General features: G+C 36.6%; 1 protein-coding gene across 1 annotated transcript in view; it reads left to right on the forward strand.

Moving 5' to 3' along the window:
- ift81 (intraflagellar transport 81 homolog) overlaps nucleotides 1-15,189 on the forward strand; it is a 38,991-nt gene extending 23,802 nt beyond the window's left edge. Inside the window, 7 exon segments of the mRNA NM_001002313.1 lie at nucleotides 4,193-4,321; nucleotides 7,039-7,128; nucleotides 7,273-7,359; nucleotides 8,541-8,612; nucleotides 8,692-8,777; nucleotides 12,068-12,113; nucleotides 14,322-15,189. Of these exon segments, the coding sequence (NP_001002313.1) occupies nucleotides 4,193-4,321; nucleotides 7,039-7,128; nucleotides 7,273-7,359; nucleotides 8,541-8,612; nucleotides 8,692-8,777; nucleotides 12,068-12,113; nucleotides 14,322-14,504 (693 nt within the window). The 3' untranslated portion in view covers nucleotides 14,505-15,189.
- The last annotated feature ends 373 nt before the right edge of the window (nucleotides 15,190-15,562 follow it).

The raw sequence follows: 15,562 nt of genomic DNA on the forward strand, positions 1-15,562 counted from the left end.
AACCCCACAACAAAATTTATCAAATTTTACAGTTGGGAAGGGTCTTACTGTAGTGAGGGAGATCTGCTTCATTCTTGTCTGTCACTGTCTGTTTATGTACGTGCTGGTTTACGGCTCTGACACATACGTGAAAACCAGCTCATTTGCAATAAAGGCAAAGGCAACAAAAACAGCTACAATTTGATAACAGCTTAAATTTCCCAGATTTAAAAAGGTATAGTAAATAATCAGATGGGTATTTTGTGCTTAAACCTTGCAGACACATTCTGGAGACAAAAAAACTTACCTAAAATCTTGAAAAAGGGGGTAAAATAGGTGCCCTTCAAGAAAAAACAATTTTTTTTTTTTCTAAAGACAAAAAAATAATTGTACTTGTCTAGAAAATGCTTTTTAATTTAAGTAATGTTTAAAATTTAGACTTGAATCAAAAACTTAAAGTTTTAAAAGCATTTTTTGCAGTGCATCCCCTTTGACACACCCTAGCAACCACCCGAGCACTCTAGCCATCTGTCTAGCAGTAGCAAAACACTTTGCTCTAGCAACCAGCCAAAACACTCTACAGTAGCAACCAGTCAGAAAAATTGTACTATCTGTTTGTAACACCCTAACAACCAGACAATCGCCCTAGAAATGCTCTAGCATCCAGGCAAAAAAGGCAACCACCTAGAATGAAATCCTCTGACTATCGGGGCTCTCTACTAGCGGGGCTTCCAGCTAACTCTATCAAGCCTCTTCAGCAGCTCCAGAACGCAACAGCACGAGTGGTCTTTAATGAACCTAAAAGAGCACATGTCACTCCACTCCTCATCCGTTTGCACTGGCTGCCAGTTGCTGCTCGCATCAAATTCAAAGCTCTGATGTTTGCCTACAAAACGACTTCTGGCTTTGCTCCTTCTTATCTGCTCTCACTTCTGCAGATCTATGTGCGCTCCAGAAACTTGCGTTCTGTGAATGAACGACGCCTCGTGGTTCCATCCCAAAGAGGGAAGAGATCACTTTCCCGAACGCTCGCGTTCAATCTGCCCAGTTGGTGGAATGAACTCCCTAACTGCATCAGAACGGCACAGTCACTCGCTGTTTACAAGAAACGACTAAAAACTCAACTATTTAGTCTCCCCTTTACTTCCTAATCTGCAATTGCCTCTCTGTATAACCACTAACTGTAATCAAAAAGAAAAAAAAAAATTACTAATACTTTCCTTCTTAGACTTTACAGACCTGAAACTTGCCTATAGCACTTATTCATTGTTGCTCTTATAGTTGTGTAAATTGTTTCTTTGTCCTCATTTGTAAGTCGCTTTGGATAAAAGCATTTGCTAAATGACTAAATGTAAATGTAACCATCTGCCCAGCAACGCCCTAACAACCAGCCAGAATACACTAGCAATGCACTTCCATCCAGACAGAATATCCTAGCAACTACTTTGAAAGCTTTATTTTACTATCAACATCCTAACAACCAGCCAGAAAACCCTAGCATATCCTAAGAACCACCTGGAATATTTTTTTCTGTCTGCCTAGCAACATCCTAACAACAAACCAGAAAGTGCTAGCAATGCTCTTGTCTTGTACCACTGCATTCATCATTTTTACAAGCTTCCTCTTTTTCCCTGACTAGTCTAAATGTCTAAAATGTCTAGATGAAAGCAAGTTGAGTCATATTGAAGTGTCAGAATGGGATTAGTCATGTAATATTCCCAGGATATAGTGCTCAGCACATTTCTGGCCTATTATAAAACCAAAGGGCATTAGTTTGAGCCTGACCTGTAAAGTTCCCTCAGTAGAGAATAATGTATTTGTGACTTTGAGTATTAGATGTCTATAGACATACAGCAGTATTCAGTAATTTAATTAATTAATTAATTAAATAATTCATTCATTCATTCATTCATTCATTCATTTTCCTTCGGCTTAGTCCCTTATTTATCAGGGGTCACTACAGCGGAATGAACCAGCAACCATCCCAACATATGTTTTACACAATTGATGCCCTTTCAGCCGCATTCCAGTACTGAGAAACACCAACACACTCTCACATTCACACACACACACTCATACACGACGACCAATTTCGTTTACACAATTAACCTATAGCACATGTCTTTGGACTGAGGGGGAACCGGATCACCCAGAGGAAACTTACGTAAACACTGGGAGAACATGCAAACTCCACACAGAAATGCCAACTGACCCAGTTGGGACTTGAACCAGCGACCTTGTTGCTGTGAGGCGACAGTGCTAACCACTGAGCCACATAATGAACATGCACAATATTGATTTTGTGGCTTATGACTTCCGGTTTTGTGAAGATGCTCGTTGTCTAAGCTCCGTGTTATTACATGTAATTTCTTCGTAAATACCCTGATTTACCAGTGTACCCAATTCGTGGTCATTGTTTTTTATTCAGAGTACACGTCTTCGAACGATCCATTTGAAATGAGCAAATTCATGAAGACTGGTGGCAAACAGCAGACTCAAGTTCAACATGCTTATTCCTGTCAGGAAAGCAGCGCTATGGCAGCGGGGTTAAGTTGGTTTTGTTTTCGATAATCCTGACACATTCAGTAATAGACGGCAAGAACTCAAAAACCTCTTACCCTAAAAGATCTTAACTGTGTTTCCTAACCCAGCTCAAAAAGGCAGATAACGAACCCGCATCATCGCAGCTCACAGTTAAGTCTCTTGTCAAGGAGCTTGAAAAGTTTAGAAAGGACATGACTGGGGAATTTGTCACACTTTTAAATAAGTCTCTGAAACCAATCCGCTTTTCAGTCGAACCTTCGGTGCATCACAAGTAGCAACGATCGCGATAGAAGTGAGCCTTTCAGACCACAGCGACTGAATAATTCAGCTCGAAAATGAAGTAAATGTTCTTCAATTAATGCTGACTAACACAGATAAGGAAAACATTGCTCTCAAGGCCAACATCAAGGACCTAGTGTCTTGCTTAAAGTGCCAAAATATATGAATTGTAAGGTAACTAGAAGAAATCCAAGAGAAAGAACGCAAGGGGGAGTATATGATCAACCTGCCCTCTGATCTTCTGAGCAGAATCGCCAAAACTGGATCTCATTTACACGAGCCCCCGTTTAAGAGGTGGTTTCACTTTCTCTAGAGACTTTTTGTGCGCGTCTATATTTGGTAAATAACAAACTCATTGAGCTGATGAAAATAACGTGCGCATGCTTCTGACATCCAATTTTTTCAGAAACAGACAAACGTGAGACCGAAGTGCAAAAAAACAAAGGAGCAAATGATTCTTTCAGCAACTTAAAACATGAACAAACTGCCATGTTTAATTATCATTATTGCCTTTTGGACTATTATGAACTTGGAATGACAAGGTGTTAACATTCCATGTGCTGGTGAAGAATAAAAATGAGAGGTTTGTACTGACTGTGTATGTTTCATATTGTTTATGAACCCAAATAAGACGTAAAAGTATGTTTTGAGTAATTTTGTTTTGTACTGTAATTGGTAACATTTCAGAGACTGTAAGGATCTGTATGGTTTCATATATATACATATATATATATATATATATATATATGTGTGTGTGTGTGTGTGTATTCTTTGGCAGTGGACACACAAGCCTGATAAAAGTGACCCGTACTGTACTGTACCGTACCAAACTGAACAGAACAGTTCTATGAACTCTCTGAACAGTTCTCGGAACTAAGAACAGTTCTTAGTGGATACGAGGCATATGACTCAAAATCACATCAGGGTGGATCCAAACATCCCCAACAGCACAGAAGGCTTAAATATGACACTAAACATGTCGAAACACAGCAGGATAACATGAAACAACACTCTTTCATATATCAGAAAGCAATCAGTACTTTCTAAACCAATAATCACATTAATATTGGCCTCTATTGGCTACCTATGACATCCCTGCTTAGCATTGTTTTATTAAGAAAAGTCATTTGAGATTCATATCCCTTAATTACATCTGACAAAATTGAATGAAAATATTTTTATTTAAGGTCAATTTGGAGTTCATTACAAGGTTGTTGACGCAATTGTGGTACAGATCTTGTTTGATTTGTCGCAGCTTAAATGCTTTGCAGTAGCGCTGATTGTTTACTCTTTGCGAATACCATTACAGTAAGTAATCTAATCAAATCGACAAGGCGAATAAACATTTGTTCTATTTCTGCCGTTTGTGTGTGTGTGTTCTGGTGTACAGCAATCTCTGGAGGCTCAGCGGGGAATCTCAGGCTACAGCGATACTCAGGAGGAGTTGGAGAGAGTTTCTGCTATCAAGAGCGAGCTGGATGAGATGAAGGGAAGAACACTGGATGACATGTCTGAAATGGTGAGATGGAAGATGATGCACTTGCTTATTTGCTGAAGTGTGGCTCTTTGGGGTTTGATAGATTGTTTGTTTGTTTCCCCTTTATTGGCCCAGAATGGAATTTTGCCTTTAACACTGGTGACATAAATACAACCAGTTAAAACACACACATAATAACAGCACACAATCAATTGCAATTTTTTTTTAAAACTAACCCATATATTCTCATTGACTAACGATCTGATTGAAGCCCTATGGAGCGAGTATTTACAAGTGTTGAGTCCTGTGAAGGAGCTCCAGATGGAAACTTTTGTTTTGTGTTTACCTTATGACTTAAGTTGTTATATGTCTGCCGGTTCCCTTCTCTGAATGAACGAGTTTGAACTACAAAACACCCACAAAGACACTTGACACAGAGGAACATCAAACCCCAGTGCCAGCTAGCCATTCGGAAGTGTTATTGCAGAGTAAAACTAACACCACGCAGAAGTATGAACACACAGCTACTCACAATGCAGGCCGTAGGTCACGTCGATTACTCGAAGCAGAAGTATAAATCAGCCTTAAGTCATTTCAGAGGTCGCCACAGCGGAATGAACCGCCAACTTATCCAGCAAAAGTTTTACACAGCAGATGCCCTTTCAGCTGCAACCTAGTACTGGGAAACACCCATTCACACACACAATCACACACTACGGACAATTTTTTTCATCCAATTCACCTGCGCATGTCTTTGGATTGTATAGGGAAACCAGGTTGTTGCTAGATCGGATATGGATGTGGCCGGAAATTAATTTGAATTATTTATATTATTTATTAAATTTCCCATTTATTGTATTTTATTACTGTCTACCCCAACCCTAAATCCAACTGTCACAGTAATGTAAAAACAGTAGTTGTACCAAGAATTATTTATGCTATTTCTTAAATGACCAAAAATTTTTATTTTTTTAACAGTTACCACTAACCCTAAACCCAACCGTCACAGTACTATAAAAATATTAATTATTATTATACAGTGTCATAAAAAATGCTGCTATAATGATGTGTGTATTGCACTTCTGGCCAGCCGCGTATCCAGTCTAGACTTTAACGGGAAACTGGAGCACTCAGAGGAAACCCACGCAAACACGGGGAGTACATGCAAACTTCACATAGAAACGCAAACTGGTCAAGCCAGGGCTCAAACCAGGGACCTTCTTGCTGTGCGGTGACAGTGCTAACCACTGAGCCACCGTGTTGCCCCTGTATATGCTTGAAATAAAAGATATTACAAGCTTAAATTAATACATTAAAACAAACATACTATACAAATGAAATATATAGTGCTTTGATGTTTTCTAAAGAGTATCAGTTGACGTACAGTAACAAAATAATCAAATGTAAAATAACACTGTGGGGTGACGCGGTGGCGCAGTAGCTAGCACTCTCGCCTCACAGCAAGAAGGTCGCTGGTTTGAGCCTCGGCTGGGTCAGTTGGCATTTCTGTGTGAAGTTTGCTTGTTCTCCCGCGTTCGCGTGGGTTTCCTCCGGGTGATCTGGTCTCCTCCACTAGTCCAAAGACATGCGGTACATGTGAATTGGGTAAGCTAAAATTGTCCGCAGTGTATGAGTGTGAATGAGAATTTCTGGGTGTTTCCCAGATCCCAGTGATGGGTTGCAGCTGGAAGGGCATCCGCTGTGTAAAACATATGCTGGAGAAGTTGGCGGTTCATTCCGCTGTGGCGACCCCAGATTAATAAAGCAACCAAGCTGAAAGGAAAAGGAATGAATGAATGAATGAATGAATGAATGAATGAATGAATGAAAATAACACTGTATACAGCAGGGGTCACCAACCCTGTTCCTGGAGAGCTACCTTTCTGCAGAATTCAGTCCCAACCCTGATCAAACACACCTGAACCAATTAAAAGTACCTATAGCAGCACTTGATAATTACAAACAGGTGTGATTGATCAGGGTTGCAACTGAAATGTGCAGGAAGGTAGCTCTCCAGGAACAGGGTTGGTGACCCCTGATATACAGTTTAGTCAACATTTGAAGTGAATCAAAATCACCACAAAAATCAAAGTTGTCCTAAAGCTGTTCAACAACATCCATTCTTGTTTGATCCTCTTTTTTTTAATCCACTTCAAATGTTGACTACTGTCTTTAATGTATAAATAGATACAACTAATCTCTGTTAAAGCTAAAAATTGAATTATTTCTTATGCACAAATTAATTTTAAATTAAAAAATAAATATTTAAATTTAAATTATAATCCCAACTTACCATTGCAGATACTGTGATGTAAAGTAACTAGTGCAGATTCATACATTGCGATATCCATGCTAAAATAATACATTGTGCAGCCCTGTTCTGTGATACTAAAGGCTTAAGCAATGATGCTGAAAATGCAGCTTTGCATCACAAAAAATAAATTACATTTTAAAACATGTAAATGTCGAACATAGTGACTTTTAATTTTTAAAATATGTCACAACATTAGTGTTGTATGTTCCTTTAAATTAAAATAGTGTATTGTTCTTGTGATTTCTTTAAGGTTGAAGTGTTTATTCCTTTAAAATGTATTAAATGATCATGACATAATCCTCAAAGTGTCATTTCATTTATGTTTAAAGTGTATATTAAGGAAATGCTTTAAACTGAATGTGTTTCTTGGACTCACTCATGTGTATGCGTTTGATTGATTCTCTTCTGGGTCATCATCCGTCATGAAGATTTGTGTTTATTTCAGGTAAAGAAGCTGAATTCAGTGATAGCAGAGAAGAAGTCTGCTCTATCTCCGCTGATAAAGGACCTGAGAGCTCTAAGACAGGAACACGCGGTGAGTGACTGTTTAGCATCAAGTGAGACACAAAGCCATTTGTTTCTCTCCTCTATACTGAGAATCACTCTCAACTACAAAGAGCCAATCAGCTTATCAGCTCAGTCGGAATTGCATTCTCTTTTGTTTTGCATGTTAAAACAGGAGCTCGCACCAGAGTACGAGGAGAAAAAGGCTCAGTATGAAACCTGTGCTGCAGGACTCGAGAGCAACAGATCCACGCTGGAACAGGTATTTAGACAGGGTTGGGTTGCATTATTATTGAGACATGCTGGAAGAGAATGAAGAGTTGTCATTTGAATTCAAATCAAGGATTGAAATTAAATGAAGTGAAAATCAAAGTTTTTTTTTTATAGGTTTTATTATAAATTAATAATTTTTTATATGAATTACTTATTTACCCATGTGTTATACAGTTGATGCCAAAATTATTAGTCCTCTGGTGTTTTTTTATTCTTTTCTTTTTCAAATATTTCCCAAATTATGTTTAACAGAGCAAAGATTTTTTTACAATATTTCTTATAATATTTTTTCTTCTGGAGAAAAAGTGCAGTTCGGTTGAGCTTTGGCGCGGTACACAGTGTATGCAGAGTGAGTGCAAACTGAAGACCCTACGTCACTTTTAAGGGACTGATTCATATGAATTTATTAATAATTCTTACTTTTTAATGAACACGACCTGTCATGCCTTATCATAGATACAAACCCCTCGCTGCATGACAGCTGCCACCTTCAGCAAACCTCCTTATAACCGCAGCACGATGACTTTCATGAACATTTATGAGGGTCAAATGTGGTGGATCTGTTCAGCAAAATAATTGACTGTGTGTCTCTGCAAATCAAACGACTTAAAGTGAAGTTTCACAAACTAATTTCAAAAGAAGCACGTGATATGATTGTCTGCAGCTGGTCTCATCTACAATCATTAGTTAGCCAGATCAGATTAATCCAAACTCACTATAAGTAGCCTAGCAAGAATTTCTCCCTTGTCTTCGTTTTCCAAAGAAATCCCCCATCCATCCCCTTTACCGCTTTCCTTCTTTACCACGGGTAGCTCTCTGCTGTGTAAAACATATGCTGGATAAGTTGGCGGTTCATTCTGCTGTGGCGACCCCAGATTAATAGGGGAACAAGCTGAAAAGAAAATGAATGAATGTATGTGCCTGTCCACTGGTAATTCTTCCTGCAAAATTAAGTGTTGCATTTTAAGTTTTTGCACTGTATTTCGAAATATCTCACAAAGACGTTACACTTGTTGAATTTATTTTAACCTCAAGTCTAATTTAGATTCAAAATCCTGTATGGCCAAATTGGCACAAATTCTTACTCACAAATCGTGGTGGTGAAATGTTATTTGCGTCATATGATATAAATATGAACATGCAGTGATTCAATCTCCTGATATTAAACAGGAAGTGAGAACACTCAGGGAAGAGACGGCACAGGAAGAAAGCCGATATCATCACATTAACTGCGAGAGAGAGGTAAAAAGCATCTTCCTCTTAGATGTCAGATGGTAGTCCTGTGCTTTTCTCTTACTCTTCTCTCGGCTTCTCTTCACAGATCATTGAGAGTCAAATTCAGAGAGCGGCAGAACAAAGCAAGATCAGTCAGTCAATGGACGTACAGGTGCGGAGGACGGCTCTCAGGTACGAAACTGGAGATATATCTGCTACAGATAAACCTGACATGCACAAATTCATGCTTCATGACAAACAAATATTTCCAGACAGACTCTTTTCAGCTCACAGCTCTCAGCGCCTACCACTCAGAACACTTGTTTTTTTTTTCACGTCTTTTGTTTCAGTTATGCTTCAAGTGTCTATTCACCCATTCCTGATCCATCCCGCCCACACATTTGAAAAAGTTTAGCAGAAATTCTGATAAATGTGGAGGCGGGTGGTTGAGGATTTGAGCTGTTCACACAAAGGTTGTCGGTTCAATCTGAAGTAAGAGTGACTCAACAATTGATGTAATCATAATAAGTCAGAAGTTCTCTTATCATTATTAGATTATATTTATTCCTTCCAGGTAGTGCAGTGACATTATATACTGACGCATGATTAATAGAATTAACTAAGTGTGACATTAGGTGTAGTTCACCTGAAAATTTATGTTCAATTATGATTTTCTCGACCTCATGTTGTTCAGAAATTTTAATTTAAAACAATTTATAAATGGCATATAATATTCAGTTTTATTAAATTACAATTGTCAATTATACAATTTAACACAATTCAAATTCAGAACTGTATTATGTTTAATAACTTTATTATTTAATAATATTATGGTTTATTTACAATCATTTATTCATTTTCCTTCGGCTTAGTCTCTTATTTATCAGGGGTCGCCACAGCGGAATGAACTGCCAACTATTCCAGCATGTGTTTTATGCCGCAGATGCTCTTTCAGCCACAACCCAGTACTGGGAAACACCCATACACTCTCATTCAGACACACAGATACACTACGGCAAATTTAGTTAATGTAATTCGCCTAAGGCTGATTTATACTTTCGCCTGGTGCCGCATCGCGCAGCTTTGCTGAGTGCGCACGCACCTCACGAAACAGACAAAGCTTCTAGACTTGACTCATTCACCTTTGAGATATTCTTTATAACGACAGGGGATGGTCAAAAGGAACCCACTGTAAAGTCAGACTGATAAACATAGAAGTAGAATGTTTCCGGAACTATGTTATATCATTACAATTATTAAAGCTTTTTAAACTAAATTTATTTGTAATATTGTTATTAAATATTTTAATTATTATAAAGATTTTTATAACCATTCAAGATTTTTTAAATCAAACTTTGATGGATCACTTTTTTTTGTACATATCGCTGACAGTTCCATTATAGTTTATTAAAATATGAATAACAAGAGAACATGGGTTGCTCTACAAATATATTGTTTATTATGGCAAGAATAAAAGCAGATATATATATTTATATACAGTTGAAGTCTATGTATATATAAGTCAGTTGAAGAGTTATTAGCCCCCCTGATTTATTAGTACACATTTCTAAACATAATAGTTTTAATAACTCATTTCTAATAACTGATTTCTTTTGTCTTTGCCATGATAACAGTAAATAATATTTTGCTAGATATATTTCAAGACACTTCTATACAGCTTAAAATGACATTTAAAGGCTTAACTGGGTTAATTAGGTTAACTAGGCAGGTTAGGGTAATTAGGCAAGTTATTGTATAACGATGGTTTGTTCTATAGACTACCAAAAAAAATAATAACTTAAAGGGGCTAATAGTTTTGTCCTTAAATGGTGTTTAAAAAATTTAAAACTTTTATTTTAGCTTTTATTCTAGCTAAAATAAAACAGATAAGACTTTTTCCAGAAGAAAAATATTATCAGACATACTGTGAAAATTTCCTTGCTCTGTTAAACATAATTTGGAAAATATTTAAAAAAGAAAAAAAAATTAAAAAGGGGGTTAATAATTCTGACTTTAACTGTATATATACCTACTGACGTTTTTTTAATAATATTTTTTTTTAGCCCACTCCACAGTTCACTAGTTTTTGTCCTCTACTGATATGCTAAAAAGACAATAATGGTCCAACATTCCTGACCATTATCACCAATTAAACCTAGAAAAACAAGGCATAAGTATGTTGTAAAACCGATAATTCAAATATTCCCTTTAAGTCATCAAAGAAATAATTTGTTCCTTAATTATATTAAAATTATATTATATATTATTATATATATATTATATTTAAATTAAAAACAAATATATACATCAGTATAAAACCTATAAATGGTGGAAAAACATATTCTGTAATTGTGTATTAAAAAGATCCTGATCCCCCCCACCCCCACCCCCCTAAATTATTTCCTAACATTTCAAAATAAATAGAAAACATTAAAAAACTTTGAGTCATATTAACTAATGCAGTAAATCTTTTTAAATTATTAACTTTTTACTTTTATTGCAATAAAAACATAAGCAATCCCATGATAACACAGTGGAGTTCAGTGCTGAATAAACTCGTCAAGCACTCACCTAAGTCTCTGCATTGTCGGGTGACTGTACATCTAATTTTAGTTAGCTTTTAACAATAAAACAAACAAAGAGTTGCAGTAAATTTGAATCTCTAAACCCTCTCCATCATTCTTTTTTCTTCTCAGATGGGATGGCGGGCCAAATTAAAGGTTATCAGGGGCTCTTTGGCCCTAGTTCGGGCATCTCTGACATAGATTTTATCAATATCGATACAAAGTCCAATACCACTTATCAATTTTTTTATTGTTTTTTTTATTATTATTATTTTTTTTTACTGATAGTTATCCCTGTCATTTATAAATCTAAAATTTCCATATGTGTAAAAAGCTTGGGGTAAAATTGCATGACAGTATGTATTTTTATACATAATATTTGTTGGTCAAACTTTATTTTGATGGTCTGTTTGTTGAATTTAAGTTATGTTGCATCTACATGCCAACTAATTCTCAATAGATTATAAGTAGACTGTTAGGTTGTGGGGTTAGGGTTTGGGGAAAGGGTTAGTGTAAGTTGACATGTACTTGCTAAGTTTCTATTAAAGTTGGTTAAATGTCTGCTGAAGGAGCAGTATCAACAGATATTAAGCAGACAGTCTACTAATACTCAAATGGACCATCAAAATAAAGTGTTACCAATTTGTTTACTAGCTTTGTCTGAGAAATAAGTCAAAGCTGAAGTGGGTCAAATTATTTAAATGTGTGTGTGTGTGTGTGTGTGTGTGTGTGTGTGTGTGTGTGTGTGTGTGTGCGTGTGCGTGTGCGTGTGCGCGTGTGTGTGTGTGTGTGTGCGTGTGCGTGCGCGCGTGTGTGTGTGTGTGTTTTGCATGCTTAACTTTACCTTTCTTAATCTAAGATTTGTTTTACTGAACTAAAACCACCATTGCTTTAAGGAGTGTTTTCTTGTCATTGCAGAGAGAAGTACATTGCAAACACAGCAGAGCAGGAGTCCTTGGGCAAGGTGAGGCAACTCTCAAACCTCTCTGATTCATAACCAAGTTCCACCAGGTTTACTTGATTCTGCCTCATCTGTTGTGGTCATCTAGGAGTTAGTTAAGAGCTGGGTTTAATATTTCTGCCAAACTGCGCAGAGCATGCTATCAGTGTCACGCCACATCATGCCAGTGTTAGAACAAAGCTTGTGTAATCATTGCCCTGATGTACAACTAGCAGACCACCCTCTCAGCACACTGGAAGAAGAGACAACAGTATGCCAAACTCTTCCATAAATGCCCGTCATGCCCTTTCACTGTTTACTGCTGCAACTTTACAAGCTTTCTGAATCCATGAACCTACATTAAATTTGACTGCCAGTACTGGACTCAAAAATTTAAAGGGAACTTTTTACAAGAAGTCTCTGATGTTCCTAGAGTGTGTATTTGTCGTTTGAGCTCAAAATAATCCACTAATTAGTTTTTAGATTAGTTTTGAAACCACCCCTTATAAGCTTTGATTCAAATTGTGCCATTTTGGTGACTGTCATTTTAAATTCAAATGAGGTTGTGCTCCCAGCTCTTTTTTTCTAAAAGGGGTGGGGCTATAAAGCCAATGTGTCACCTTAGTGACAGATTATAAACTCTAATGGGAATGGCTGCTTCTCACTCATGGCTGTTTATGCTAATGAGGGAGAGATCTTCACTTAAGGGCGGGGCTTTCCCCCTCTGATGACACGTACAAAGGGATCAAAGAGTTTTTACATACTGTTTTTTTACGAAGTATGATTATAAAAAATAGAATTAATACATGTTTACCATTATAGGCTGGCTGTATTCACACAACTGTGTTTAAACCTCTTGACAAATTGATTTAGCATATTATGTCCCCTTTAAAGTCCACTTGAAATCACAATGAAAGTTGTTTTGGGTGCTTGTAACGATATGTTATTCTTGAGGTTATCTATAAGCTAATGTGCTCCAAAGCAATGACAAAATGTACTTTTACAAGATATAAGCATTCAAATCTTTTAGTTTCTCACTTTTTCCGAAATGGTCCAAGCTATTTTTAGGATTTCACTGCTAAGGATGAGTATCGTTAAGATTTTTATCGATTCAGTGCCGGTTCTTATTATGATATTGATACTATTTTCAATAATTTGATGCAAAAAGATATTAAAATATGTTGAAAATTGAAAGTTTCTGATGGTTGTTTTCAAAAAAGAGGGGAGGGGCTACTTGATGTGTCCCGCAATGTCTTCATGCTTGAATTGAAATTATGTCACACATTAAGCAAAGCTGCACATTTCACAGCACTTCAGGTCCCATGAAATTAAAATAACATTTTTTAGATAGCAAAAGAAAGTCCAAAAAAGTATTTTTTCCAAATTTTTGAGTGCCTTGGACTTTCTTTTGCTGTTTATTCTAAGCAATCCCTTACCCAAAGACCACCTATACATTAATTAAGCTACCCCTGAGCTCATTTTTTTGTTTGATTTTAAAGTTTTTTAGATGTTCGTATCAGTATTGTTAGTTTGCAGGATATTTATAAGCTGGTGTGAAACAAAACAAAGACAAAATTTGCGTTTAGAAGATATAAAACTTATATAAACATGCAAGTGGGGGTGTCAAAATTCATTGTTTCTTCAGTGCACCGCGATGCAGACAATTCGGTATCGGTTCAGTAATAATCATAACTGGTTATTGTGTACTGACGTCATTTATCTTATATGCGCCGTAGCTTACTATGGCGAGGGAGGCAAGCGCGAGTATAATAACCGTAACCAAACCGTACCGTGGGACAAGTGTAGGTTCACTCCTCTACATGTAACGCTTGTAGTTTGTCACTTCCGCCTAAATGAATCAATGTTTTTTTTCTTCTTGTCACCCCATACTTAAGTTTCTCATCAAATCTTGACCAATCAAATGCTCTCTAGTATCTGACATGCCCCGCCCACTTCAAGACGCTTAACATTTGATTCACTTGAGCTCAACCACTCTCACTGACAGATCCGTGTTCACCTTCTCCTCGTGTTTCAGTTGATTACGTCAAACATCGCATACAAATACACATTTCAAAGCATTTCACAAGACCTTAAATAGGAATTTGAAATTCGGATTTGATATCATGGGGTCAGTTTTGTGCACCAACCAAGCTTTACATATGTAAATAACATTGGTGTGCAGTTAGCATCTGAATACATACAGTAGAACATTGTGTCTCTGTGGACTTGCAGGTTCTCCGTCAGCAGGTGAAGCAGGTGCGAGAGAACCAGGAGCCCAATATGAGACAGATGAAGATGTGGAAGGATCTGGAAACGCTGCTGGAGTGCAAGAAACAGTGCTACCTCAAGGCTCAGAGCCAGGCGCCTATTGGGCACGTCATCCAGGATGTTGGCAAGGATATGCTGGTTCTGTGATGCCATTTGCCTTGTAAATGTTGTTCCTTTTTGTCATTGATTATTACAAAGACACTAGGGAAAATTATTTATTTAATAGCATAGTTTACCCAACAAATTTTGTTTACTCACACTAAAATTGTTCTAACCTTTTATAAATATCTTTCTTCTAGACACAAAACAAGATATTCTGAAGAATGTTAAAAAAGCAGCAACTGACATCCATAGTAGGAAGAAAAAATGCTATTGAAGTCATTAGCTGTTTGTTTTTCTTTGTAGTTTTCAGTATATCTTCATTTGTGAATTTAAATTCTTCAGAAATTTCAGAAGAAAGAAATTAAACATATTTGGAACAAGTAGAGGATGAGTAAATAATGACAGAATTTTCATTTTTGTGGGGAACTGTCCCTTTAAGAGACCACTTCAAAATTCTCTGTTTATCTGTACATCTGTATTAGATGTGGGTTTAAGTGAATTGTTTATATTTGTTTAAATCTATAAATACCTGATGAAATTAGTTTCAAATTTCAAAAAACCTTTTGTCATTAGAGCATTATTTTGTTTGTTCTCTATATAAACATTTCTGAAAGCATGGCACCTTTGTTATTTCAAGCAAAGAAATGCTCTAAATGACAGCATTGTTGTTTGAAATATTTTTGGAAAAAATGGCATCAGTAGTTCACAGAATTAAAAAAGACTGAGTAACTATACATTGCAAATCTAGTGGTTTCTTAACTCAATATACAAATACAGTTGAAGTCAGAATTATTAGCTCCCCTGAATTATTAGCTCCCCTGTTTATTTCTTTTCCCCAGTTTCTGTTTAACGGAGAGAAGATTTTTTTCAACACATTTCTAAACATAATAGTTTTAATAACTCATATCTAATAACTGATTTATACAGCTTCTATACAGCTTAAAGTGACATTTTAAGGCTAAATTATGGTAATTAGGTTAACTAGGCAGGTTATGGTAATTAGGCAAGTTATTGTGTGACGATGGTTTGTTCTGTAGACTATTGAAAAAAAAATAGCTTAAAGGGGTAAAAAAATAAATAATTTTCTCCCTAAAATTAAGTTA

Source organism: Danio rerio, chromosome 8 (assembly GCF_049306965.1).
Source record: "Danio rerio strain Tuebingen ecotype United States chromosome 8, GRCz12tu, whole genome shotgun sequence".
NCBI lineage: Eukaryota > Metazoa > Chordata > Actinopteri > Cypriniformes > Danionidae > Danio > Danio rerio.